Consider the following 24,848-nt stretch of genomic DNA (forward strand, 5'->3'; position numbering starts at 1 on the left):
AAGAGGACTGAAATTTTCATAGGGAGAATTCATCATCATGTTATACTCTGTCAATCGGACTGGTGTGTTTGCTTGAATGAGCATAACTTTTTTATTTCTCAATGAAATTTTGGCAGTTTGGTATTATTTTGCTTGCAATAGCATGTACTTTCTAAATGTAAAATGATGAATTGTAAGAGGACTGAAATTTTCATAGGGAGAATTCATCATCATGTTATACTCTGTCAATCGGAATGGTGTGTTCTCTTGAATGAGCATAACTTTTTTATTTTTCAATGAAATTTTGCCAATTTGATATTATTTTGCTTGCAATAGCATGTACTTTCTAAATGTAAAATGATAAATGGAAAGAGTTAGGACTGAAATTTTCAATGGGAAAAGAATTAAAGAGATAAAAACAATTTCCATTCTCCTGTAGGATAATATATTCTATAAAACATTATGATAGAGAACTTTTAATCCTATTTGTGACAATTATGGAACTTCTTGTCCCATTTCACAACATATGGGATAAAAAATCCCATGTAAGGTTAAAAATGGGAATTTTGATTCTATAGGAGAAAAAATCCCACAGAACTCATTTTTCTCCCACAGAATAATGGTGGGATATTGGTTAGGAGAGAAAATCCCACCATAATCCCATGGGATTTCTTGATTTCAGGTGTAATATCTTTTAAACTGGAAGATATTCAGGTGTAAAGGTTAGTCCATGTTGTGCGATTAAAAAAATCCCACCGGATGACATAAATTTTTTCTATGTACCTTTGGAAAAGTGGTTGGCGAAAGTCCGGACAAATGTCGTGTCCAGAGTTAAATGTCGCACTGTTGTTAATATTTTTCCTTTTCTCAAAAAATGTCAAAAATTAAACGCATTTTACATTCGCTTTAAGGAACACGTCAATAAAAGTTTATTTGATTTTCTTGTCTTTAGTTTTATTTGTTTATTTTTGTTTGTTTCCAATAATTTAAATTTTGTGAATTCGTTTTTAATTTCATTTGAAAAAAACAATAACATGTAAGTGCTTAACTAAACCATGTTTCTTGAATCCGACTTTATGGTTTGGTTCAATTTAAAAGACAATCTTCGTTAATAATTCTGCGGACACATGCGTAGATAATTTACTCTTACTTTACTGCAAAGAGCTACCTATGATTTTCAAGAAACATTTTAAACATTAATGATTCTCACATTAGCTAAAGCTATTTTAAAGTTTGTCAACACGTTCTAAAATATTTGTTTGTAACTCTTCGTTATAAACCACGACATTGTTAAAAACTATCATTGTTCTTAATTCTTTACTGCATGGAAAATATGGAAATAACGAACAGTATTCAAAAGATAAAAAGTCCATAAAACAATACGAAATAGTAACAGAGCAAACATGGATCTCCAAAACATCGGAGGTGGGATCAAGTGCCATGGAGGAGTGATCATCCCTTGCACACCCGCCCTGTGTTCTTTGTCATGATCGGGAAATAAAGGAAATACAGTGTATAAATAATTGACTTACAATAAGTATTAAAAACGTCAGACAGCATCTGACTCAATTGTATTTGCTGACAGGGACATGATTTCGACCATAGATCTTCCGTAATGATGATTTTAAATGAGACAGTTGTTTTTTTTTTTTTACATCAATTAATCAATAATTTACCTCGCTTTTTAAAGTGTTCATACGTAGAGCATCGTCTGGCGTATCGAATCAACAGTGATATACGTGTACCAACTCAGTATTCAGGTGATCAAGGTATATTGCTGCATACATGTAAGTAAGAGTAATCGACAATAGAAAAGTTAAAGTCATCATGTTTATCATAGAGCTTGAATATTAGATTACCATTAACGTCTTTTTCAATGAAAATAGACAAGAATGAAACGGGTATGTCAGACTCTGTAGTATTTTTTATCTCAAGCGCACCAATATATATTCCATCGAGGAAAGAATGGAAATTACAATATAAAATCTTTAAGTTATGTACATTCAGTCCGTATTATTAAAAGGGTAATAGGAAACCTCAAAAGGGTTTGTGTGTAAGGCACATGTCATCACCACTTTTAATCAACACCAAAAGTTAATCAAAGGTAAATTTCTTTTTTCTAGATATAGGATAGGCAAAATTTTGCCAATTCTACGAAAGAATTCTTCAAACTCCAGTAGGAGTCAAAGTGATTTAAAGAACTTTGAATTAATTTTTTACCATTTTTCTTAATACCGGCTATCCATAATTGAAATTGGAAAAAAAAAAGAAATTGAAATTTAAACATATCTGAAATTTTCTGCAAAGTTTGAGCAAAGGTATTTTGCCAATTGTTAAAAAAGAAAAAATCATGATAATTTGTGCTGACTTACTTGCTAATTGTCAATCATCATATTTCTTACATTATTGAAAGAGAATTCCTCCAATTAATTTTTAAGGTCGAAGAAATCAGTGTGGTTCTTGAAGATTCAATTTTATGGCTCTGAGGTGTTCATTTATTACATATTCCAAAATTCACGAATTTCAGATCTACGTGTGCTGATCTAATGTATGTAAGTGTGAACTTCATTCTCTAAAATTTTCATACACGCATTTGTTGTAGGGAACCTTCTTGTTTGCACCGAGTGTATTTGCATACCAATTAATTTGAAAAAAATCTAACCTGATTTTATTTAGGATATATGCTTAAGTTTTTTTGGTACTATTTTTTGTTTATATGGGTGAAATTTATTTAAGGTTTCAAAGAAAGATTTAAGCTTAGGACTCTCGAGATTTTTGACCGGTATTTTCAATAACTTAACGTTGTCTAGAGTTCCTTTGATTATTAAATTAGATTATACATTATTTTATTAATATATGTATAATTTTATTTAAGGAAAAAGTGTAATATATTTTGGTTTCGTGATATGATCAATCGACTGACTTGCGTAATTTGATGCCTAAAATCCAATCGTTTGTTAATCCTTTTGAAATCAAAAGAAAACGGACAGTAATTTCTTATATCTATTTGCTAATTCATGTGCTACAAGCCCCGATTCTGTCTCTATTTGTCCTGCCTTGCATTTTATTAATTTTAACCACGCCCTTCGATAAACTAACAGGCATATGTAAAAATAAAGAATTTTTACCATTTTCAGTTTATCTAAGACAAAGAAATTTTAAAAGGTTAAAAATTTTATTTTTCACCCATTTCTCTTTATATATAAAGCTCCATATACTTTAGATAAGGTCACAATGGTATAGCTTCATTAATTGAAAAAAGACAATGAAATGGACCAAGAGGGAAAAATTAGTTTATTTACTCTCTAAATTGATAATAAATTCAATATATGTCAAAATATATTTTAAGCTACAACCTTTTCTTTTATTGCTGCTTTTATTTTGTCAGGCATGCATTAAAAAGGTCCATGTAGAATTTCTCTCTAATTTATTAACACATTTGTTGTATCTGTTTTCACATATCCTTTTTCTTAGAGGGAATCTATTGGGAGTTCTTTTATCATTCTAACCCACATGTTTTCGATAGGATTGAGAACCGGACTGATGCCTGGACAGTTGAGTGTGTATATTATTTTATTTTCTAGAAAAATTCTAGTACTCTTTGAATTGTGCCATAGAACAAGATGTTTTAGAAACACACAAGACTTTAAAGTTTTTTACATGCAAAAATTACGACACTTTCCCCGTCATTTAAGCTCAAGCATGCCGTGACTTTAAGTCATATTCTATTATGTCTTCATATCAAAGTAGTTCAGAGACGTTACTAAAGTTTCAACAGTTTTATATTTTACGGGCAGCCTTATCCTAGCCGCGCCAGTGCAAACGTCCGTGTTCCTGTTCTTTTGAAAGAAATGGCTTTTTAGCAACTAAGAGTAAAGCTCTTAATACTTGTTTACTTTTTTTTCTATAGCTGATTCACTTAAAGGCGATGGGTGATTGTGGCCATTTTTAGACAATTTTCATCCTCTTTAGAAGAGCTCCATATCAAGATATAATAAAATGATTAAGTTTAAAGTCAAGATTTATTAAATATTTCTTTGCTAAATGATAGTTGATATCATATCTTAAAAATTAAGTTATATCGTGTGGTTGATGAAAAATAATTGGTTGATCCTCTAGCCTATAAGTTATATATCTGAAGCGGAGTGCATTCACCTTTCTTTCTGTGAACAAGGTTATCTAAACGGCTGGACGACTTCATAAAATTAAACAAAATTGTACAATCTTATGTAAAATGAAGTAATATGTGATATTTCAAAAGCCTGTCTTGGTTTTAAATTCGATCGTTCCAAGAACTTGCTCATGCTTATTTTACTATTTGGTAAACAATAAAATCATACTATTATGCAGTTAACAGTGCAATATATTTCAACATAATTAAGGACAGGTCCATTCTCTATCAGATCGTTTTTCGGTCTATAATGTAATTATCTTAAGATTAAATATGTTAAATAGGGCCGCCAAGCATTAAACTATTGAAAGAATGTCTATTTAAACTTTATTTCTATGCATGTAGTCTGAGGTAGTGCAGATTAAGTTATGAAAATACAAGTATGAAGTAAACACAAACGTTCTGAGAACTGTTTGCTAAAATACTACCTGCTAAGCGGAAATAATTGTGCTTGCTCTCATTGGAAAGATCAGCAATATATACACATATTATAATGTCAATTTTATTAATTTGAGAATATAATAATTCCGAAAATGACGTCAGAATTCGGAATCAGTGAAAAGAAGAAAACACTTGCTCTGACCTTCAACTCGACATTTAGTATAGCAACGACGTATTGTCAATTAACAATGGTAATTTCCATTCCTACGTCGATACGATATATATCCTAGTGAGCTTAAAGGCCGAGTTTTTTAACCGTACGGTTTTCTCAGGTAAGGGGAGGGACTAAATTTTACATGCGTGGCACCCCGAGGCACTGACGGTCGTGCAGACCGTGGGAATCGCTAATCCCTATACACAAAGAGTATACACAGGAAGTCCATGAGTATTACCTGTACAGCTTGTTGGCCCTATGTTCATCATTAATTAAATTAATAAATCTAGACACCGTAAATAAAAAAATATCATAAGTAATAATTGATGATAATTATAAATTTCATAATTTCAGACTTATATCTAATATTGTACAAGCAGAAATCTCACCGGTCGACTTTTGTTAAAAATCTACGGTATGTACCTTAATACATTGTATGTCACAGTAGCTATAGCTAGAGTTTGTTGTTAAAATAAAAAATAATGAAACACAGGTAAAAATTCAAAAGTAAAATACTCATCCTTGCCTGTCCCTTTCAAAATCTTAAAAACTTTTCATATTTAGCAATTAGAGCTTCGATCACGTCAAATAGTAACAGTTACTTCCCCTTTGTATAAAAAGTCGCGTGGTCCTATTTTTAGCAGATGTACATGTATCTTATATTGTGAAAAATTCGCTATAATGATGGTTTCGTAAAGTTAGAATTACATACAAATATGTATGTATTTTTAGTAAATTCTGATAATAATCAAACAACTGAAAACAACATATTAATTTATTGCTAACTTGCGTATTTCTTTCGAAACTATTTTTAACACCTGTGACCTTGAACGGAGACCACGTAGCACGAAATGCTCGGTTATAAAAAAGGAAGAGAAAAGAAAGAAATTCTTAAAATATCTAATACTTGTCCAGGCGAAGTTGTTACTAATAAGACATTTTGTTTTCAGCATTACTATCCAATACATGCTAAAAATGTTACCAGCTTATTTTCTCCTTTATGCTCCGTAGTGTTTTAAATTCGCCGCGTCTCGAAACAAGAATTTTTTTACGACTGAAAACAGTCGCCTGTACACTTTTCATCAGAAAAAATATACACAATCTCGATTTGCTGTTTTGAAACACTATTATGAGATCATTTTCATTTTATAATGAAATGTTTGTAATAAAGATAATCATACTTAATTATAATCAAGTTAAAATTGTTTGTATCGAAATGGCTTCCTCATTACGATAGTGATTTAGCGGTAAACATCAGACGACCGAAAGTTAATTTGATGGTCTGGCCAATCGTGTCAAACAAGGTGAAGAGAGATACACAGGGACTAGTAGCTAAATGTCAATCAATTTCAAGTACCCAATGATGGACCTTAGATTATTTGATCGACAGGGGGATACAGACCAGGTAAATCTGAGGGTGGTGCTTATTATCTCGGGCTTTAAAATAAGAAATATCTCAGAGTCTGACACAGCTGTTTCATACTTGGATATCATACTTGAAAAACACGATGATTATCTAACGCCCAAGCTACATGTATATGATAAACGTGATAACTTTAACTTTTCTGTTGTCAAGTTCCCTTACTTATTCAGCAATGTACCTTCATCACCTACACATGGAGTGTATGTCTCTCAGTTGTATCTATGTTAGTCCATTGTTTAAACATTAAATTGAGGACAGTTTTTCCCTTTATTTCCCCATCCGTGTTTGCTCTGCTCCTATTTGGTATTGTTTTAGAGACTTTGATATTGAATACAGTTCATTATCTCCATATCCTTCCTTTAACCCACCATCACTTAAATGTTTCTGGCATCAACTTGTACCATTCGGAATGATGGTACCAGGTTTATGAAAATGTTTGACTTTGTGTGGTCATTTTTTAAAACAAGATATTCACACTAAGTACAAATATAACATTTTTAAAGACCTTTTCCCATTATATCACAAATATGAGATTTTTATCCATCTGCCCTGAAAAACTACCGAATCACGCCGGATATAGTTATATTCCACCTGAAACAGTTATATTGCCCTCCCGAACACAGTTATGTTCCCTCGCGGGCAATCATATTAAATACGTCGGGTTCGAAATTAACAGAGACAGTTGCTAAGCAAACGTAAACTGTTCTGCTAAAATAAAAAAAAATACGGGACAACGTCTGTGATTTGTTTATTTGAATTCAGAGGAATTAGATAATTTAATTGTGGGGAAAATTCCTAAGATACAACAATGGTTATCAGCACAAGTGTCAGTATTCTGAAAACATTCTGCCATGAAACAGGACGGGATATTTCAGAATTATACTCAACGTACATGTGTACATAGTGTTCAATAAAAATGTTCGATGATTGATCAGGGTTCATTGTTTAAAAATGTTATATACAATATATAACTTAGCTAAATTCTCGGGCAGCAATACCAGAATATTTGCCCCTCGGTGACAGGAAATCCCTGGAGTGTTATGTTGCCCTCTGCCTTCGGGCCCTTCAGGGCTTTCCTGTCACCTTGGGGCAAATATTCTGGCATGCTGCCCTCGAGGCTATGCAATATATGTATAATATTGAAAAAAATTGACATGTTGCATGTGAAGACATACTACGAGGGACTTCTAACTTGATAACCTTTGGACTACCTGAAGGATGAAGAAGACTGTCCTTCTTCCACGTCAGAATTATTTTCTTCGCTTTCATTCTTGTTTTGTCTTTTGTGGTAAGACGCCATTCGGCATTTATTACAAGGCAAATATCCGGATTCGTCTGCCTGATAATTTATTTTTGACGTGATGTATTCAAAGAGTTCTTTGTTGGTTGTCCCTTTGATATATATGGAACCTGATAAATTACGTAGTCGTTGAATGCAAATGCAACAAATAGTGTATTGATGATCTTTACTGGATTTTATAAGTATGAAAAAGGGTATTTGCCCCTATTCCGGCCCGGATTGCATTCTAAACACAGCTCAGGCAATAAAAGCCAGAGCACGGTCCCTCCCGCTCAACTTCACGCCATAGAAACCCTCAGGATTTTCAACATCTGCTTCCACTACTTATTTAGAGACCTTACCAATTTCTCAGATGTCGTTTTGCTTTAATCAGTAAAAAAAACGAATAATGCATACTTCCTAATACAGACAAAATGTTTAAATATTTCTAAATGAAATAGTCAAATTGTACATGTTTTTTCATGAGTGAAATACATGTGCTGGTTGGTTTGTATTTTATTTGTTTTACTAATGTATAAGTAGATTTATCAGAAATCATTAGACAGTTTTACAAAAAGTGCTACCGTAGATTTGCCATTCGTTTTTATATATTTTTTAAAAATTCAACTGTTTCTAGTACCCTATTAAACACCCCTTCTAATGTTATTGTGATTTAAATTCAAGACACGTGGTTTAGGTTGATCTATTCAAAGGTTTTAGGGTAGAACCGGTTTTAAAAATAAAATAAGCAGTAAACTTGATATTCCTATAGCCTGTTTCTTTTGAAAACATGTCCTTTTATAAAGGTTCCCAGACCTCTCTGAAAAACTTTCATGATTTTCAACAGAAAAAGGGTAGCTAAAGGAGAGGTGTTAAGAGTAATTCTCTGTAAGCATCAAAAAGGGCTGGAAATTGAAAATCACGGATTTTGCTGAAACTTGGTGAAATAATTACATTATAAGCCCTATTTACAAAAATATTAATTAAAGTGATCAATTGGTCTTGTTTCCATGGCAACCAGGTTACCTGTTTTTGTACATAGGTGGTAAATACCTAAAATGATATTTCTTCCCATTAATGTACATTTAATTAAATAAAGGTGATTATTATTATTTTTTCCTTTGAAATAATTTGTAATTTGTATTTTCTATACAAAAAAACTTTTAAAAAAATTTTTGGACCTGCCGTTAAATGCCAAATAACATAAAAAATTACCTTAAAAAAGGGGGGTTGAACATAACAATGTATACGAAAAACGCAGGCACTGGTGGAATATTCTGATGCTCTGAATTTCACTTTATACAATTATGAAGAACATATGAAAAAACTGGAGAGGTAATATTTACTTTAAGAAAATAAATTGATTGTAAAGTTTGTAAAAATCTCTAAATTTACACACATTTTTGTCAAAAGTTATTTCCCTTTTCGGAAATCTTTTGCTTTAATCGAGGAAAATGAAAGTAAAAGTACACAGCAGAAAGCGACTTTGAGGAGTAAATACTGTGTGTTTTGGATATTTTCAGGGGTTTTAATCCAACTTGTGAAGTATTAAACATTACCCATAGTTAATTGATTGTTCAGGCTTTACTGTGTCTGAGAGATATACATGTTTGTGTATAGATGTGATAGATACATGTTAACTTAAAAATGGATTGCATCCTATGAAATTCCTTCCTATGTGACAAGTGCTGCATCATTGAAAAAAAAGTAGGTTTCGTCAGTTAAATGGACTTCAGCACTAAGGGTGGGATAATAAGATTGCGATGAAGAAATATACATGACAATAAGAAGCACTAGGTAAGTACTAATGAAATATTGACTACATACATTGAAAGTTGCACATATTTTGTATGAGTTTATTAATAATAGGGCATGACTATTTATTACTGAAATAACTTTAAAGTACCCAAAGCATAAATAATGACATGATTCTAATTATATCATTAACAGTATAGACATATTATCAATCTTATTAAAATCAGATGTGAATGAAAATTATATAAACCATCTGTCAGGCAATCCTTTAAAAATTGTTTGTTTGGAATTGCCGCCTGATGGGTTTCAGACACAGGAGGGAGGGAAATTATTTTTTTTTTATTGAAGGTAAATTTTAAATTTTTGATAATAATCTCAGTAAACAGTCAATACATTTTCTGATTTTTTAAAAAAAAAGTATCTACAATCAACTAAAATAACCTAATTTTACATACATGTAGATATGAAACAATCTTTCAGTGTTTTACCGGTGAAATCGGAAGAGACTATAGGTTTCCCCTGCATCTGTCCGTCCGTCTGTATACCTGTCTGTTCGTCTGTCTGTCCCTGTCTGTCTGCCAGTTTGTCCCACTTGGTTTTCCGCACTTTTTTTTTTCTAAACGCTTGCATCTATTGAGCTGAATTTTGGTATGTGGTTGTATCTTGATGAAAGTTTCAATTTTGAATTTCGCATCGCTTCATTGGTTTTTGACAGAATAATGGTATTTTGAATTTTTCACATTTGTTTAATTGAGATCATGCTGTGCTAACTTCCGATGGTCGACATAAAATTAATAAGAAGCAAAAGACGTTGGAAAAATGAGTTGAATTTTCGTCTAAATGTAGATTATTTTATCCACAACCTCAAATCAAGCAGTTTTACCTTGGACATAACTTTTGCATATTATTAAATGACATCCTGAAGAAAAACTCAGTTTCGAAAAAGGGAACCCGGTAGGGGACATGTATTGCTTATGCAATAATCTCAGAATGCTTGTTTATGTATGGTCCGGACAGACAGTGTCTGACACGCAGATAAACAGGAAGTTGACATCAGATTTAACCTCAAGTGTTACCCACCATGCATATGGCATGCCTTAGCAAACACTGTGCTAAAATTTCAAGCATCTTCAAATAATAGCTGTTTGAGTTCCTGAGAAAACTGCAACCAAACACTTGCTACAAAAACACACACAGGCAGACAGACAGACAAATGGACTGACACACAAAGGTAAATCAGTATATTTCCCTCTCCTTCGTAGCGGTGGTATAATAATTCCTTACGAAAGGAACAGCAAAATATCATCTGAACAACATAAAAAACAATATGAATCGAGGAGGGGGGGGGGGCACTCTTGACTGTGCTTCTCCTACTTTAAACTAAGAAGTGCATGTACAGGTTAAAACGTGTATATAAACTAAATATGTTTCAATTAATAAAACAAGTTGCTTCCAAAAGATCGGTCATGATTTTATGTAGGTATTTATTGTTTCCATGGAAACAAATCCTGCTGCAGTAATTCAGATATATGTGATCAGTTTAAGTTTGAGTTCATCTTTTCTTTGTCCCGGTAAATAAATTAGACTGAAGTATAATCAAACACTGGTGCCAGTTTTATGACTTTGGTATACTGGTACATTAATAATTATTTGGATTATTCCTGAATTATTTGGTTACCATAACAACTGTTTTTTTTTTAAATAAAATTATGAATTTCTATTTTTATGTTAGTGAAATGACATTCTAAGGTTTACATTGTTTTGTGGAATTTATTTCATTGAGGAAGAAATATAATCGGGCAATAAAGCAGTAGATTTTGTATATTAAACATATCAACGATAAGGATTTTCCTAAACTATTGGCTGCCATAGCAACCATTTTTAAGATAAATTATGAATTACTATTTTGATATTTAGTAAAATACAATTAAATTCAATTTATTTTATTGAAAAAGAGAAAAAATCACGAATGAAGCTTTTATAATATCGTTTTATACTTGTCAGTATCACAATATTGTGATAGCAACCATTATAAGGAAGTGTTCAAAAACTATTTGGTTACCATAGCAACGTGATTTGGGACGCCTAAATTTTTATTTATTACTTTTTTTTAATGTACATAAGTGAAATAACAAATATGATAAGTGTTATCTATTGTTTGAAGAAATTAAATAATGCACTGAGGCCACAGATTCTGCATAATGAAAACGCCAATAGCTACAGTGATTTTTCCTGACTTTTTGGTTGCTATAGTAACACATTATTTTTGTTTAATTTATGAACTTGCATTTTTATCATTTTATTTTGAAATTATGAGGTTTAGTAGTGTGATTTGTTTTACTCTTGATTTTTTTTTTAAAGCTATAATGTACAAAAAGGAGTCGAATGTTGAATTTACAAATTAATCCAAAATCTCCATAGCAACCATTTTCATTTTCGTTTTATTTTATTTTAAGAAATATTACCACTCTAGAAATTTTATATTTTCATGACTAAGGAATGACCTTTTCAGTGATGGTAGTTGTTTGTTATGGATTGCCTGCGTTTTCTTGCTACTACGCTTAGAAAATGCCAAAAATTGACATTTTTTCAAATTTGTTAAAATTTGAAAAATTCACACTTTTCACTGAAAGACAACTCTTTTATGACCAATTATTGAATAATTTCATCAGTTGTGGTAGTTACTACAACACATATTTTAATAGAGTAGGCAACAATTAAATCTGTAAATAAAACGCAGAAAATAGAATTTTATGATGAAGATTGTATACTTTCAGTAGGTTGCTCTGTATTTTTGGCCTCAAAATGGTGGTTTTGGTTACCATGGCAACCAGTACTCAAAATAAAAAAATAACCCCAAAAATGTTCTTTACATGGTGTTTCTACATTGCATGCAAAAAATCAGCAAAATCTGTGATGTACCATTTCCAAATTTTTTTTAAATTCTTTGATTCTTACAGAGAATGACTCTTAAAATAACAATATATAATACTTTTCGGCAAAAATTAGAGCTCACTAGTGACCGATTCGCTGGTAAAAATGTGCATTGTCATCTACACTGCCAAACCTTTGTTTGCCTAACATGGCTATTGTTTTAAATGCGCACAGAGGATCATACAACGAGCAACTGACCAATCGTTGAATGAATAGCAACGTTTACGCCAAATAAATGTTTACATTTTATTTCGAACACGTAGTTCTGGTCAATCTACGATCATGTCAATGGACTGCAAAATAAAAAAAAATGTTCTTACGAACAAAATATAAAGATAAGAAACTATGAAAGATGTTACAAGCATTTTTAATTTGTTGTTAAATGAAAAAAAAAAATGTTTAATAAAATGTACTTTGTGTCTAGTTCAAAATACCAGCGCTTCAAGGGCAAGGAAAACGAGCAGCATCTCTCATGCATTTAATGGACAAAACTTTGTTTACGTTCGTGATCACGTCGTTGGCCGGGGAATTCACCTGGCAATTGTATTCACCGATAGTACAACAAAGGAATAAATACAGACGCAAATCGCTTTTGCATTATAACTTTTAGAAACCTAGACTTCCGCCGTTTCTTTAACAAATGAATTGTTTGTCATTTAGAGCATGAAAATAATATTTTTAAAAATGCTCTTCGTTTACTATCAGATTTTTTTTTCAACGTAAAATTCCTGTAGTATTCGTAGTATCCCATAATGCAATACTCATTCAGCTGATTGGTCAGTTAAAATCATGCTGGTGCCTCATTTGCTAATCTGACGCCAAAAAATATAGTCCGGTTCCCATGCAAAAATATTTGTCCAAAAAGAATTTTGAATTCATGACTGCAGAAAATTGTAATATAGAGAATACTTTCTTAAGTTTGAATGAATGTAAAGGAGATCGATTAATTAAAGTATATTTCTACAGACATTATCAGCTGATTCTAGGGTGTTGAAAACTGAAATGCAACATAACTTTTCTGTACCATGCCTCCATGTGCTAGTCACTTCCTAACCATATTTCCGTGATTTATTTTCCCTATCTCGCTGAAGTCTCGCTAACTCTCGCCAGAGCCACTGTCAGACCAACTCTGAACTCATAGGGTTTTATAATTTTCAGATCACCGAAAAATCAAAGGTTCCGAACAAATTAGTAGGGGTGTTAAAGTTCTTCCTTGATTACGTATTGAACCTTCGGGATCGGTATTCAAAAAAGGAAAACTCTAATCATTCCCAATGGGAATATGAACAACTGGTTCGCGACGATAAATATCAGCGAGCAAAGGTTACTTACGGAACTCGCGGATATTTATAGCACGCGCATAATACTTGGTTTACAGTATCATCTTCATAAACACTGACAACAGCGACCTGAAATTAGACATACAACTTGTTTCTTAACAGTCACAAAAGTACCATCTTCATGAATAAACACGAACAATAGTGACCTGAAATTAGATATAAAGATTGTTACATATAAACAGTCAAAAACTTATATCCTTATAAATAAAAACGGACTACCGGGCACATGTTAAACTAAAAGTAGCTTATAAAGTGTCCCAAATACTTACAAAAAAATCAATCATCTTCATCTTCACTTCATCAACAGTGGTCAGTATGTTGCATTCATAGGCCATTTTTTAATGGTAATTTAAAAATAAGAAAGAAATTAAAAAAAAAGTTTTACTAAAAATGTCAAATTTTACTTATTTCAAAACCTTTATCTACGATACTAAAAATTTTTATAATACCTTAAAAAATGAAACAGTTGACTCCCGTTCGTAGCTGAGTATAGGATTAAAATTGATCTTATAAATTATTTATTTCTTTTTTTCCCCTTACTTCTTATCCTTTATGGTGCGTATTATGATATGAACAATTTAATCTTAAATGAGCCAAATGCTTTTTCGTGAAGAACGGCGAAACCGGAGGGGATATCAAGACTTCTCACCGTCTTTCTTATTGGTTTTTCTGTCCTTTTTTCTAAACAGTCGATAAATAACATTTTTTAAGGAATCTACAATACCTAATGCTACGGAAGACCAATAGTCCAAAAACAAAAAAAAAGATAAAGAAAGAAAAACGAAATTACAAAATAAAGGGAAAAAACGGAATCATAATATATAGAAAACTAATTCATGAAACAAAGAAAAACGAAATTATTAAATAAAGACATCGAATTTGTTAAATAAATACAATGAAATTATTGAATTATCTTATAATTTCGGTTGGTTTTCTTTACTTGATAATTTCTTTTTTTCTTTATCAAATAATTTTGTTTTTTTCTTTATTAGATAATTTTATTTTTTTTTATTTGATAATTTGGTTTTTATTAAGTTATTTTTGGTTTGCACTATTGTGTTTCCGTAAAATACAGATCTATGGCTAGTTAATGTTCAGTTCTAGTGTCAATGAAAATTGAACAAGTAAAGATTAAACGATTCAAACCTTCATTTTAATGTCGAAAAGAACAAGACCGGACAATGAGAGACATATTTACATTGAAAATCCTTTCCAATGCGGGAAAATAATTATAAATCGCTTACAATATGCAGTCAGCAGCGTATGCGCACAGATTGTTATATCACGATTATCCTGATAAAGCAAATATCTAATTTCTCTTTCATTTTAATTTTGAAGCAAAAATACCGAACATTAACTTTTCCAACGATTGGGATGTTAGAACATTGTTTGAATGTCTTCTCCTAATGGAGCTATTTTGTTTATCGGATCTGGAAGCGTCTGCCTTGACGTTCTTTGTTTTGTTCTTTTTTTTTTGGTTTCTGTGCTATTTATAGTAAGACAGTCGATCATGATGCCTATAGTCAGGATTTTGCTTTCAGCAAATCCCAGCTAAAAATTCGAATTATAAAACTATATTAACAAAATCTCAAAATCCTCTCCCCGTGTTAATAAAGAAAGTAAAAATGGAGTGTATATACAAGATGTAAACAGATTACTGAATTAGATCATGATTTAGTATATAACGAAATGCCTCACCTTATTTAGCATACTGAAGTGTCTAAGTGATGTTACAGATTTGTAAATATCTAGTTAGAAACAAATCATTTAACCACTATGATATGTTGTAGGTTAATACCCTTACCCGGTGTATTAAATCGTCTCTTTTGCAAGTCAGAATGAAACATTGTAAAAAAAAAATCATTCATTCGTAAAGAGGGGTTACAAATTACAACTGTTTACCTTCAGATATAGAACCTTGACTTTGGAATTCCTGAACATGCATTTTCTAGCGAAGGAATTTAAACTGACTATATTTATTGACAATAAAGTCAACGTTTGGGTCGTGCCTGTCCTGATTTAAATACTTCGTAATCTGTTCATCAATGACATCAATACGTATTCATACATATATGCATAACTAAATTTACCTTATTTTTGTCCATGAAAAATTTCCTTCGAATTTCTTTATAGCTGGCCCCCTATCATGACTTTATATGTGTATATGATTCTTTTGATTTAAATAAAGCCTCAAAAAGGAACATTTCATTATGAGTATTTATACTGTACTTAATCTTACTCTTATTTAATTAACAAGAATGGTGTTTGTGTTTGTATTTTACTGATTATATATGATAGTTACAATTTCAAAGATATCTCCATCATATTCATTTGAGGACATGAGCGCTTTGTAGTTCATTTTTAAATTATAAGGATTTCAAAGGGCATTAGAAGTAAAACTTTAATAAAGAGAGAAAAAGAAAACATGTGCTAATTTTTTGCACACTTACTTTTTAATAAATCAGCACTTCTTTTATACAGAAGAATTAAAGTACATTTAGCATTCTGTTGTTTTTGCTTTTATTAAGTGAACCTTACATAAATATACCTATATTTTTATATTTCTCTTATGACATCCATCTTTAAATATAGGTATGGACTCAGCAATAGTAATTCCTTACTTTTATTTAAAATTCCAATGCAGGTTCATACAATTTCTATTTCTTAATAAAAATTTATTGTATTCATGTATGAACGCATAAATGAAATTCATAATGCATATGCATTCAAATGAATTAATTTGTAAATATCTTTAGATAAGAAATTGAAATTTATCTTTAGATAATAATTTGTACTCATAAAAATGTCACATATTTCTCGCCCGTTAAATTACAAAGTACATTATTGCTTGAATATCAGACATATACATAACAAGGAAATTTGGAAAAGAACAATTTATACACGAGTGATACAAAACATATATTAAAAATACAATTAAAAACATTACGTAGGCTGTGACGTCACAGCCTGACTACCGGACACGGCTTCTTCATAAGATGGCGGTTGCGTCATAACTACTTGTGGAGTAATGTCTTTTGATGGGATTATTGCAGGAGTGCCATTAGTCACTGGAAGTCCCCCACCATCAACGGTATAAACCTGAGGATCTTGACCTCTGCGATCCTTATAGCAGCAGTCACATGACTCAGAAGCGAAGCAGAGCCACCAATGAGTGGCGCAATGGTGCCCTGCTTCAGTTGAATCCACGCAACATTCTGGAAGAGAGTATAATGATATTTCTCACTACATGTTTACCTAGAATGTAAAACTATTGTAATTAAACTATTTTAAGCTGATTACGCATTCACAGGACGCAAGCACTATATTTGAAAAATCGAAAGAAATTTGATGATTTTATTTGTATTTTATGTTGAGAAAAAGTATGGGAAAATGTTTACTTCCTCTCAGTGATTTACGTATTGCAAACATTATGTTCGAATGGGTAAGAGAGGGTAATCAGCTGCTTTGACGACCCGGTAAGTCTTAATTTGAAATACACGGAAAAGGACTACACATGAGCATGGGAACATTACTGCATACAGGAACGCAGTAGTATTTTCAGGAAACAGAAAGGGGGATTGTCAATCACTTCATATTACATTTAATTGTTGAATCATTTTTTGAATGGTGGTTACATTCGAGTCGCACTTTAATCTGAACAGTGCATATCGTATTGAATATACGGGTTAATCTACGAAAAACATGGTACGGTAACTTTGTTTTTTCCTCTTCATCATAATCACAATTGTACATGCACTTCGAATTATTTGTGCATTTTTAGCTGAGTTTATTAATTTGTGTCAATCTCACCACAAGAACAACAGTGTGTACATCCAAACAAACAAGGACAGCAATGACCAGAGTGGGCTGAAATTAGACACACAGTTTGTTATAAACAGTCTTAAAAATATTATCATCATAAATAAAAACGCACTTCAGGGTCCAGAGGAACCTTAAAGTAGACATATAAATTGTTGCAAACGTTCACAAAAATAAATAATCTTAATCTACATATTACAATGTATATTTAAGGGTGATGGTTTATGCTTTGAAATGTAACATACTTGTTAATGTTGGTATTTAAAAGTTTTAAGCACATACACAATTTACAACATGATCAAAATTTTCTATCTGCCTATACCCATAAAACACAAATTATACGGGTGATAAGTACTCTAAACACGTTGACAACATATACATGTACAATGGGGGGATAAACTTGCTAACTTCTGAATAGTCAGGAAACGTGAGTGTTATAAAAACGATGATGATGTCACTTATGTCATAACCCAATTTAAACAACAGAAATATTCCGAGATAAAATGGGAGGAAATGGAATGCTGTCGGTGAGCAGTTCTATGACTATTTCACCATTGACAAAATGTACAGACATTATTCCAGAATAGAGACTGTTTGGGGAAAAAATAGCTGGTTTAATCGTCATATCTTTTTATAATACTCACCGTTATCATCACAACAATGACAATCCCAGTTGTCTCCACAGATACCACAGCAATCGCCGCATTCACAGTCGCCACAATCACAATTACTACAGTCGCCGCAATCGCCGCAGTCACCGCAATCACAGCTACCGCAGTCACAGCTTCCACAGTCTATATCTGCCATTGTTATCGCCTGATGTCAACCACCTATTAAATGAGAAATTGATTCTGTTTTCTTTTAGATTTTAAATGCCAGTTAGCTGCTAGAATTGTCCGGTAAAATCGTGGTCGAGGCGTTTTTCTCGGAAAATAATTGGCACACAAAGATGAAAATGTCCGCAAATGATTGTTTAAAAGATTTAAGTGAATCTTAGTTATTTTATTCCACCTCTGGTGTTTCGAGGTCTGTGTTTGCTTAGCTCCAATTTTGTATTGTTTTATGAACTTTTGATCTTGAATACTGTTCATTATCTCCGTATGTTTCATTAGATAAAATATAGACAAAAATTAAGAGTTTTTATAATTCTTGAATGTGTACAGGGTACGGACCTTCGGCTCATGATCACAAATATGGTTTCAATAGAAACTACACTAGCATTATTTTCAAATAAAAGTATTTAACAGATAACATTAAAGAAAGTTATCCTAATTTAATTTACGATCCATTGTGTCCTCTTTGTGAAAATTTCAAGGCATTTGCATTTTTTGGCAGTTTTCCGAGCATTCGAAATGGGAAAGAGGAAAATAAAAAATACCAAAAATGGCGATGCTTGATGATATTAAGGCGCACTGGAGAGCAGTTCAGTTTGTTTTAAATAAAGCATTGATGCCTGAAGAAACTTTAAGTAAATAAGGAAGAAATTAAAATCTGACCAAGTTTGAAGTATACAGTTAAAATGGGAGTTTTTTTTTTAGAGAAATCCTTTTGATAAAGTCCAAGGGTAAAACAAAATATATGGACAAAAAGCTCGGTAATACCGGCATAAACCGTCAATATACAGTAAAACTCGGTTATAACAAAGTCGCTGGGATCTATGAAATCACTTCGCTATATCCGTAATTCGTTATAACCGTATAAGAAATACATTAAATTTATATAGCTGGGGATCCAAAATGACTTCGCTATATCCGTAAATTCGCTATATCCGTGTTCTTACTAAACGAGTTTTACTGTATAAATAATGGTTATTCATTTGAATTATACACACATGTATTGAAAATTTTAATTTTATTGTCCACACTTCCTATAAATACTTTAAAAGGGCAAATATGTGTGCTTGATTGGTTCCTAGACTCTTAAAAGTCTTTGTGCAGTAATATCAAGGGAAACCCTTATATATGTGTATCAATGAATTCTTAATTTGAAGTGGGACTTATCCAACATTTTTGGAAAAGAGGAAATGTGACGCTTCTTTAAACACTTAGACGTTATTCTCCCGCGCTTAAGCTTATACAACACATATACATGAAATCTCATCATTTCTTTATTTATAGATATTATCTTTCTAAAATTTGCTATGCATGTTGATGGATAACACACAAAAATGTAGTTAAAAATTTAAAAGGCAGTGATGATTATTTTTTCAATCTAGACAACTTGTGTAGTATTTTGCCAGACAAACAGCGTATATTTAAATTTATTGATTTTTTTTTCGGAATGCGTTAACGATAGGATTGACATAGTGATTTTGTTTTGTGATGTTTTTTATCATTTGCCCAGGTTTACAGTACAACAGAAAGGAAATCAACCTGATCAGTGTATCCTTTGAATCTAATTGATATATAGAAATCAGTTCCTTGTTGATAATTTTGAATTATGTGGATAATATACAGCTGCATAATACATACACGTCAAACACTCCTATATGTGTTCTCTTTAACCTAAACAGGATCAAAGAAAACATTATCTCAAGTGTTTACAATAGGGATTTGTTTCTGAGGAGAAAACACCTGTAGGTGTGATATTACACCTCAATTTTCCATTTCGTAGGAAATAAAGCTAAACGTTATATGCAGAAAGTTTCCTGCATTAGAATATTTATAATGAGATATTTTTTTACAGATCAAAACATCACTTTATCAGTGTTTATAGTAGAAAAGTACGGCATTTAAAAGCAAATATAAAAATTAAAGTAAAAAAATGTATCACCAAATCTCAAACTGCTATTGCCTTGTTTATAAAATAATAAAATCTAAGTGAAACAGGCGTCTACGATGTATAAATACAAGTTGTAAGCTGAATTAGATCATGGCTTAGTATAACGAAATGTCTCACCATATTTACCGTACTGACGTGTTTAAGTGTTGATATAAATTTGTCAATATATAACGGAAATAAATCATTTAACTCTGTGACATGTTGTAGGTCAATATCTTACCTGGTGAGTTAAAGTGTCTTCTTCTTAAGTCTAAGGAAGAAAGAAACAACGTAAAAACGATATCATTCAGACATGCACGTAAAGAGGGGCTCCGAACTACAGCTGTTTACTGTCAGATTAAAACCTTGACATTGGAAATCCAGCTGAGTATGTATTTTTTAGCCCGAGAATTTATATTTGTTAATATTTATTGAAAATAAAATTTACTTTTGGTTCATGTCTTTAACATGTCTGTCACGATTTAAGAATACAATGTATTTGTAATCTGTTAATCGATGACAAGTTATCTACAAATATTAAATGTCTTTGAAAAACTGTTGACCTTTATTAATGGCAATTACTGGTCTGATTGATATGTCGATATCGCTCTAGTACAAAGTAAAGCAAAAAAAAAAGGCTTCTCCGGGGACCAGAGAGATATAATGCATAGACAAAAATATACGTTTCATTCAGTGACAAATGGCAGTGTCGTATTCTAAGTATATAAGCAAATGTACATTACCTTATTTGTGTTCATTCTAAGATCCCATTCTTATTCCTTCATAGCCCCCTGTCATGAGTATATCTATGAAATAAAGCAAATAAAGGAAAACATTTCATTAGTAATATTTATACTGAAACAGGTCGAGGCAATAAATCTTATTCTTAACAGGTATGTTGTTTAAGTTTTTATATAGATAGAGACAATCGATTTGTTGTTGTCAGTTACAAAATGTACAAACCTTGTAATACATGTATTTGCGGTTGTTATTTATAAATTTTTAGATATAAAAAAGTGGGTAAGAACATTTCTATTTAAAGGAGAAATTTGAACACTACAGTATATGTAAAGCAAACTAAAAAAGACACGAAGAAAACTTTTATATAGTTTATATGAAAAATAAACGTAAAATATAATCTCAATGACTTACCGTCCGCGTCCTTCGATATTTTCCTTATTACAATCCCACATTTGTTTAGCACTCCGTTTTACCGTAACTTATAATTTCCGTAATACTTACATACACTCGCTTCAGCTGTTTACTTTAAACAACCCTTTAAATGATGGTATATTTTGAATATGCGTCAGATGATTTCACAATATTTATTTGTGATTTTAATATGTTTAATAATCGGAAACTGGGAAGAAAAAAACAGTTGAAATGTTGATGAATAGTCCCAAAAAGTAAAAACATGTATATAAACAAAAAAAAGGTAGACGTGCAGGAAACAAGCTAGTATATATGACAGATTGATTTGATACTGAACCTAATCTCAATAACCTACCGTCCGTCCCAATTGTTATTTTGTTATCTATACAATCCTATGTACAAAGAGTTAAGTACTTGTCTTCATACACAGATGTATCACTTCCGGAAAATTTAATCGCTTCAGCGGCTTCTATAAACATTAATGGGTCATAATTTGAACAAACGTCAGATGAGTTGAATCTATTCGCGATTTAAATACAATGTGATCCCTTTGTATCAATCTTACGTATAAAATTTTTCTCCCTGAGGCAAATACTGACCACCAGGGTACGGATGCCCTTGTAAACACATGGTGAAGAACAAAGAAGCAATAATTATTAATAAAAATATACTTGTTTCAGTAATGACTTCGTTATTCTTTACTAATTGATAATTTAGAACAATGAAAATATCAGCAGAGCAACGACGGTATGTGAATTTTAAAATGAACATCTTGAAGGTGATTAATATACCTCCATTTTATCCCGAATTCTCCATTTCTTTTCTGATCTCTAATAGTCTTTTTACATACGTTTTGGGATGTAAAATTTCATTTATTTTATAAGACGCTGCGTGCTTCCTGTCATAACACTTTTTCGCTGTTGCTGTTTGGTGGAACTCTGGCGAATTCCAGCGTTTTCTTAAAAAAATCCAAATACTTAATATAGAACCGAATCCCCCACCCCCCATCTCCCAATAAAAAAAATTTCGAGAAAAAGTTGCTAGTTGTGGCTTGATAAAGATTGAAGAAATTTGTAGCAAACTTGCACTTAAGGTAAGTCACTCCTGATATTTGTTATATCAAGGATTTTTTGAGAAGTATATTTTGGATAAGTACTCATAAAGTGTAACTCAAAATCGCAAAGAAAATAGGGGGTCAGTGTGCATCCTACTGATCTACTGTACATTTAAGTTTACTTGTAGTTTTTTTCTTTCTTTTTATTACCACAATACAGTCATATTAATACTGATGAGCCGATAAATTAGTTTAATGATATTAATACAGTATAAAGCTAAAGCTAATCTTTGTATGTTGAAGTTCTGCTGTAAAGTATTATCCGTGAAAAAAAAGAGAATAAACAAAAACAAAAAAAAAAAAAAAAAAAAACAAAAAAAAAAAAACAAAACAAAACAAAATAAAAAAACAAAAACAAAAAAACAAACAAAAAACAAAAACAAAAAAAACAAACAAAAGACTTCCTCAAATAAATATCTTCACTTAAGGAATTTTTCAAATTTTTAAGAGTGTGAAGACAAGTGATAGAAGACAGAAACGAAAATTATCTCTCTAGTAAAATAGATTCCTTTATTATTACAAAATATTCAATATCCTACATGTATCTTTTCCTGTGACATTGGGAAATTTGCAAAAGAATAAATTTTTACAAACTATGTGAAGAGATTTATTTTAGAAAGATCACCAGTATAGGAAATTTTTATTTTGATTGTTTTCAGTTTTTGAAAAATGATCACAGGATAGTAGAGAGATTTAAGAAATATATATTTAGCAGAAACCTAACATAACTGTTTAATATTTGTTGTAACCTTTTGATTTAATATAAAAATGAGAAATCAAAACCAATACACACGGTATACGTTTTTCATGGCCTTTAACCAGAGGGACACCGATATGACTCTCTATGTGTTTGTTCTAGATTGTATGAAAAGCATGAGTCGCAATCTTTTTAATACAGTCAGAATCATTTTGTTATATTGTGTACTGTTCAGTCATGACTAGAGGTATCAACAGAGACAGACTGGATGAAAGATACGAAGATGAAGAACAATTTTCCAGTTCAAAATATAAGTTATAACAATTCAATCTGAGAGCAGAGGAAACATTCTCTACCCAGAGTTGTCGTTCCCGCTTCTCTCCCACATACACCTCTGTCAACGCTTGTAATACAAGATTCTTGGAAAAATTGTTTTTGATTAAAAGTTGTATTCATAATTGTGTGTAATTATATCTCTTATCGGAAAACATTATTTGTTACACCTTAAAAGGATTATTTTTTTAATTAAGATTTTAATTTTTACTCCGCAAAATAGTTCCCTAAAATCTTTCAAAATAAGTCGTTCTGAGTGATTATAGATTTAAAATAAATTACGAATTATCATCTTTATCAATATTTACAATAATTAATTATCATTTAAATTCCGAATCTTCGCTGTTTAAAATTTGTACAAGAATCTTGTACAACGAGCGTTGACAGAGGTGTTGTGAGCGTAGCGGAAGACAACTCTGGATAGAGAATGCAGAGGAAACAGAGCCTTCTATGAGATCAAAACTAGGTACAATGAACAGGTGCCATGGAATATAAAAACAATATTATTGACCGGTCAGACCCATTGAAATGAATTTGTCATAATCTGGTAATTGGAAAAAAACTCATAGGCAATTTAGTATGTTAAATAGCTTTACATTGTTATGAACATATATCAGCATTTTCACAAATGATTAAATTTGCTGAGAAGGTCCTGCTAATTGATCATTTGCCTAACCAGTAGTTATGCATAACAATCAAAAGAGATCGATTTCCAGTTCTGCATTCTTAAACAATTCATTATTTTAAATTAAATATTTTTTTTTAAAAAAAGATTGCGTTAAACATTTGTTTTGAATAAATTATACATGTACTTTTCTTTCCAATGTTTCATTTGTTAAATGAAAACCTTGAAACTACATAGTTGCTTTGATAATTAACATAGATACATATACAGTCAATTCTCGAATTATCGCCATTCGATTCATCGCCATTTTCGCAATACCGCCAAGATTTCCCAAGAACGTATTTCCTGCTATATAAAATTTTCTTTATGACGCCAAATTCGCATACCCCCATCCGCCACCCTCTTTTCACAACAAACGTCCATTTTTAAGTGTCAATTATCTCGATATACCGCCACAGACCTGTGCATGTGGTCAGTGAAGCGCAGCTAATTGGTTGACGCTATCCCTGTTGTTAAGCATGCCAAGCCAGACAAGGTACATGGAATTAAATAAACAATAATTTTTAATTAGAACTGTTATATAACAAAATTGTTTTCTATTAAGTAAAAACCATTTAGTCACGGCTTTGCCTTGAAAGCTTTCGTTGTTTTAGCACGCCTATAATGATATTATTTTAATGAACTCTGCTTTAAACAATACAAAATTTGCTTTAAAAATACTTACATGGAACTCTGGACGTTTCATTAACAATGATGCCATTAACAATGAATTTATTCAAGAATTCATTTTATGTACTATCGGCAATATCTTACGACGATCGACCCAGCATGTTTTTTTCCAATATCAGACTGCAGATATACATGCATACACA

The 24,848-nt window shown here is 31.6% G+C and overlaps 1 protein-coding gene across 4 annotated transcripts; it reads right to left on the reverse strand.

The window, feature by feature from the left end:
* Positions 1 to 15,994: 15,994 nt before the first annotated feature.
* LOC134271656 (small cysteine and glycine repeat-containing protein 3-like) lies at positions 15,995 to 21,616 on the reverse strand. Of its 4 annotated transcripts, XM_062753865.1 has the most exons (6): positions 21,208 to 21,334; positions 20,799 to 20,861; positions 20,297 to 20,319; positions 17,940 to 18,125; positions 17,287 to 17,343; positions 15,995 to 16,691 (listed from the first exon to the last, which is right to left on the reverse strand). In XM_062753865.1, the coding sequence occupies exons 4-6, from the start codon at positions 18,100 to 18,102 to the stop codon at positions 16,420 to 16,422; spliced, it is 492 nt and encodes a 163-aa protein (XP_062609849.1). In that variant the 5' UTR covers positions 18,103 to 18,125; positions 20,297 to 20,319; positions 20,799 to 20,861; positions 21,208 to 21,334; the 3' UTR covers positions 15,995 to 16,419. The 4 variants fall into 4 exon arrangements, with proteins under 4 accessions (XP_062609849.1, XP_062609848.1, XP_062609847.1 ...); XM_062753864.1 differs by lacking the exons at positions 20,297 to 20,319; positions 21,208 to 21,334 and adding an exon at positions 21,563 to 21,616; XM_062753863.1 differs by lacking the exon at positions 20,297 to 20,319 and having other exon boundaries at positions 21,208 to 21,331.
* Between the last annotated feature and the right edge of the window lie 3,232 nt (positions 21,617 to 24,848).

This window comes from Saccostrea cucullata, unplaced genomic scaffold (assembly GCF_032062105.1).
Source record: "Saccostrea cucullata isolate Sc308-1 unplaced genomic scaffold, CSIRO_AGI_Scuc_v1 ctg2103, whole genome shotgun sequence".
Lineage (NCBI taxonomy): Eukaryota > Metazoa > Mollusca > Bivalvia > Ostreida > Ostreidae > Saccostrea > Saccostrea cuccullata.

What these genes read in the sequence shown, in the direction of transcription:
- LOC134271656 (XM_062753864.1), bottom strand. Translation starts at nt 18,102, where the DNA reads ATGGCAGATATAGACTGTGGAAGCTGTGACTGCGGTAGCTGTGATTGC. An exon ending in TCATTGTTGTGATGATAACG is followed by an intron (nt 17,344 to 17,939) that starts GTGAGTATTATA and finishes GTCTAATTTCAG; the next exon opens with CCCACTCTGGTCATTGCTGT. An exon ending in TACACACTGTTGTTCTTGTG is followed by an intron (nt 16,692 to 17,286) that starts GTGAGATTGACA and finishes ACTCTCTTCCAG; the next exon opens with AATGTTGCGTGGATTCAACT.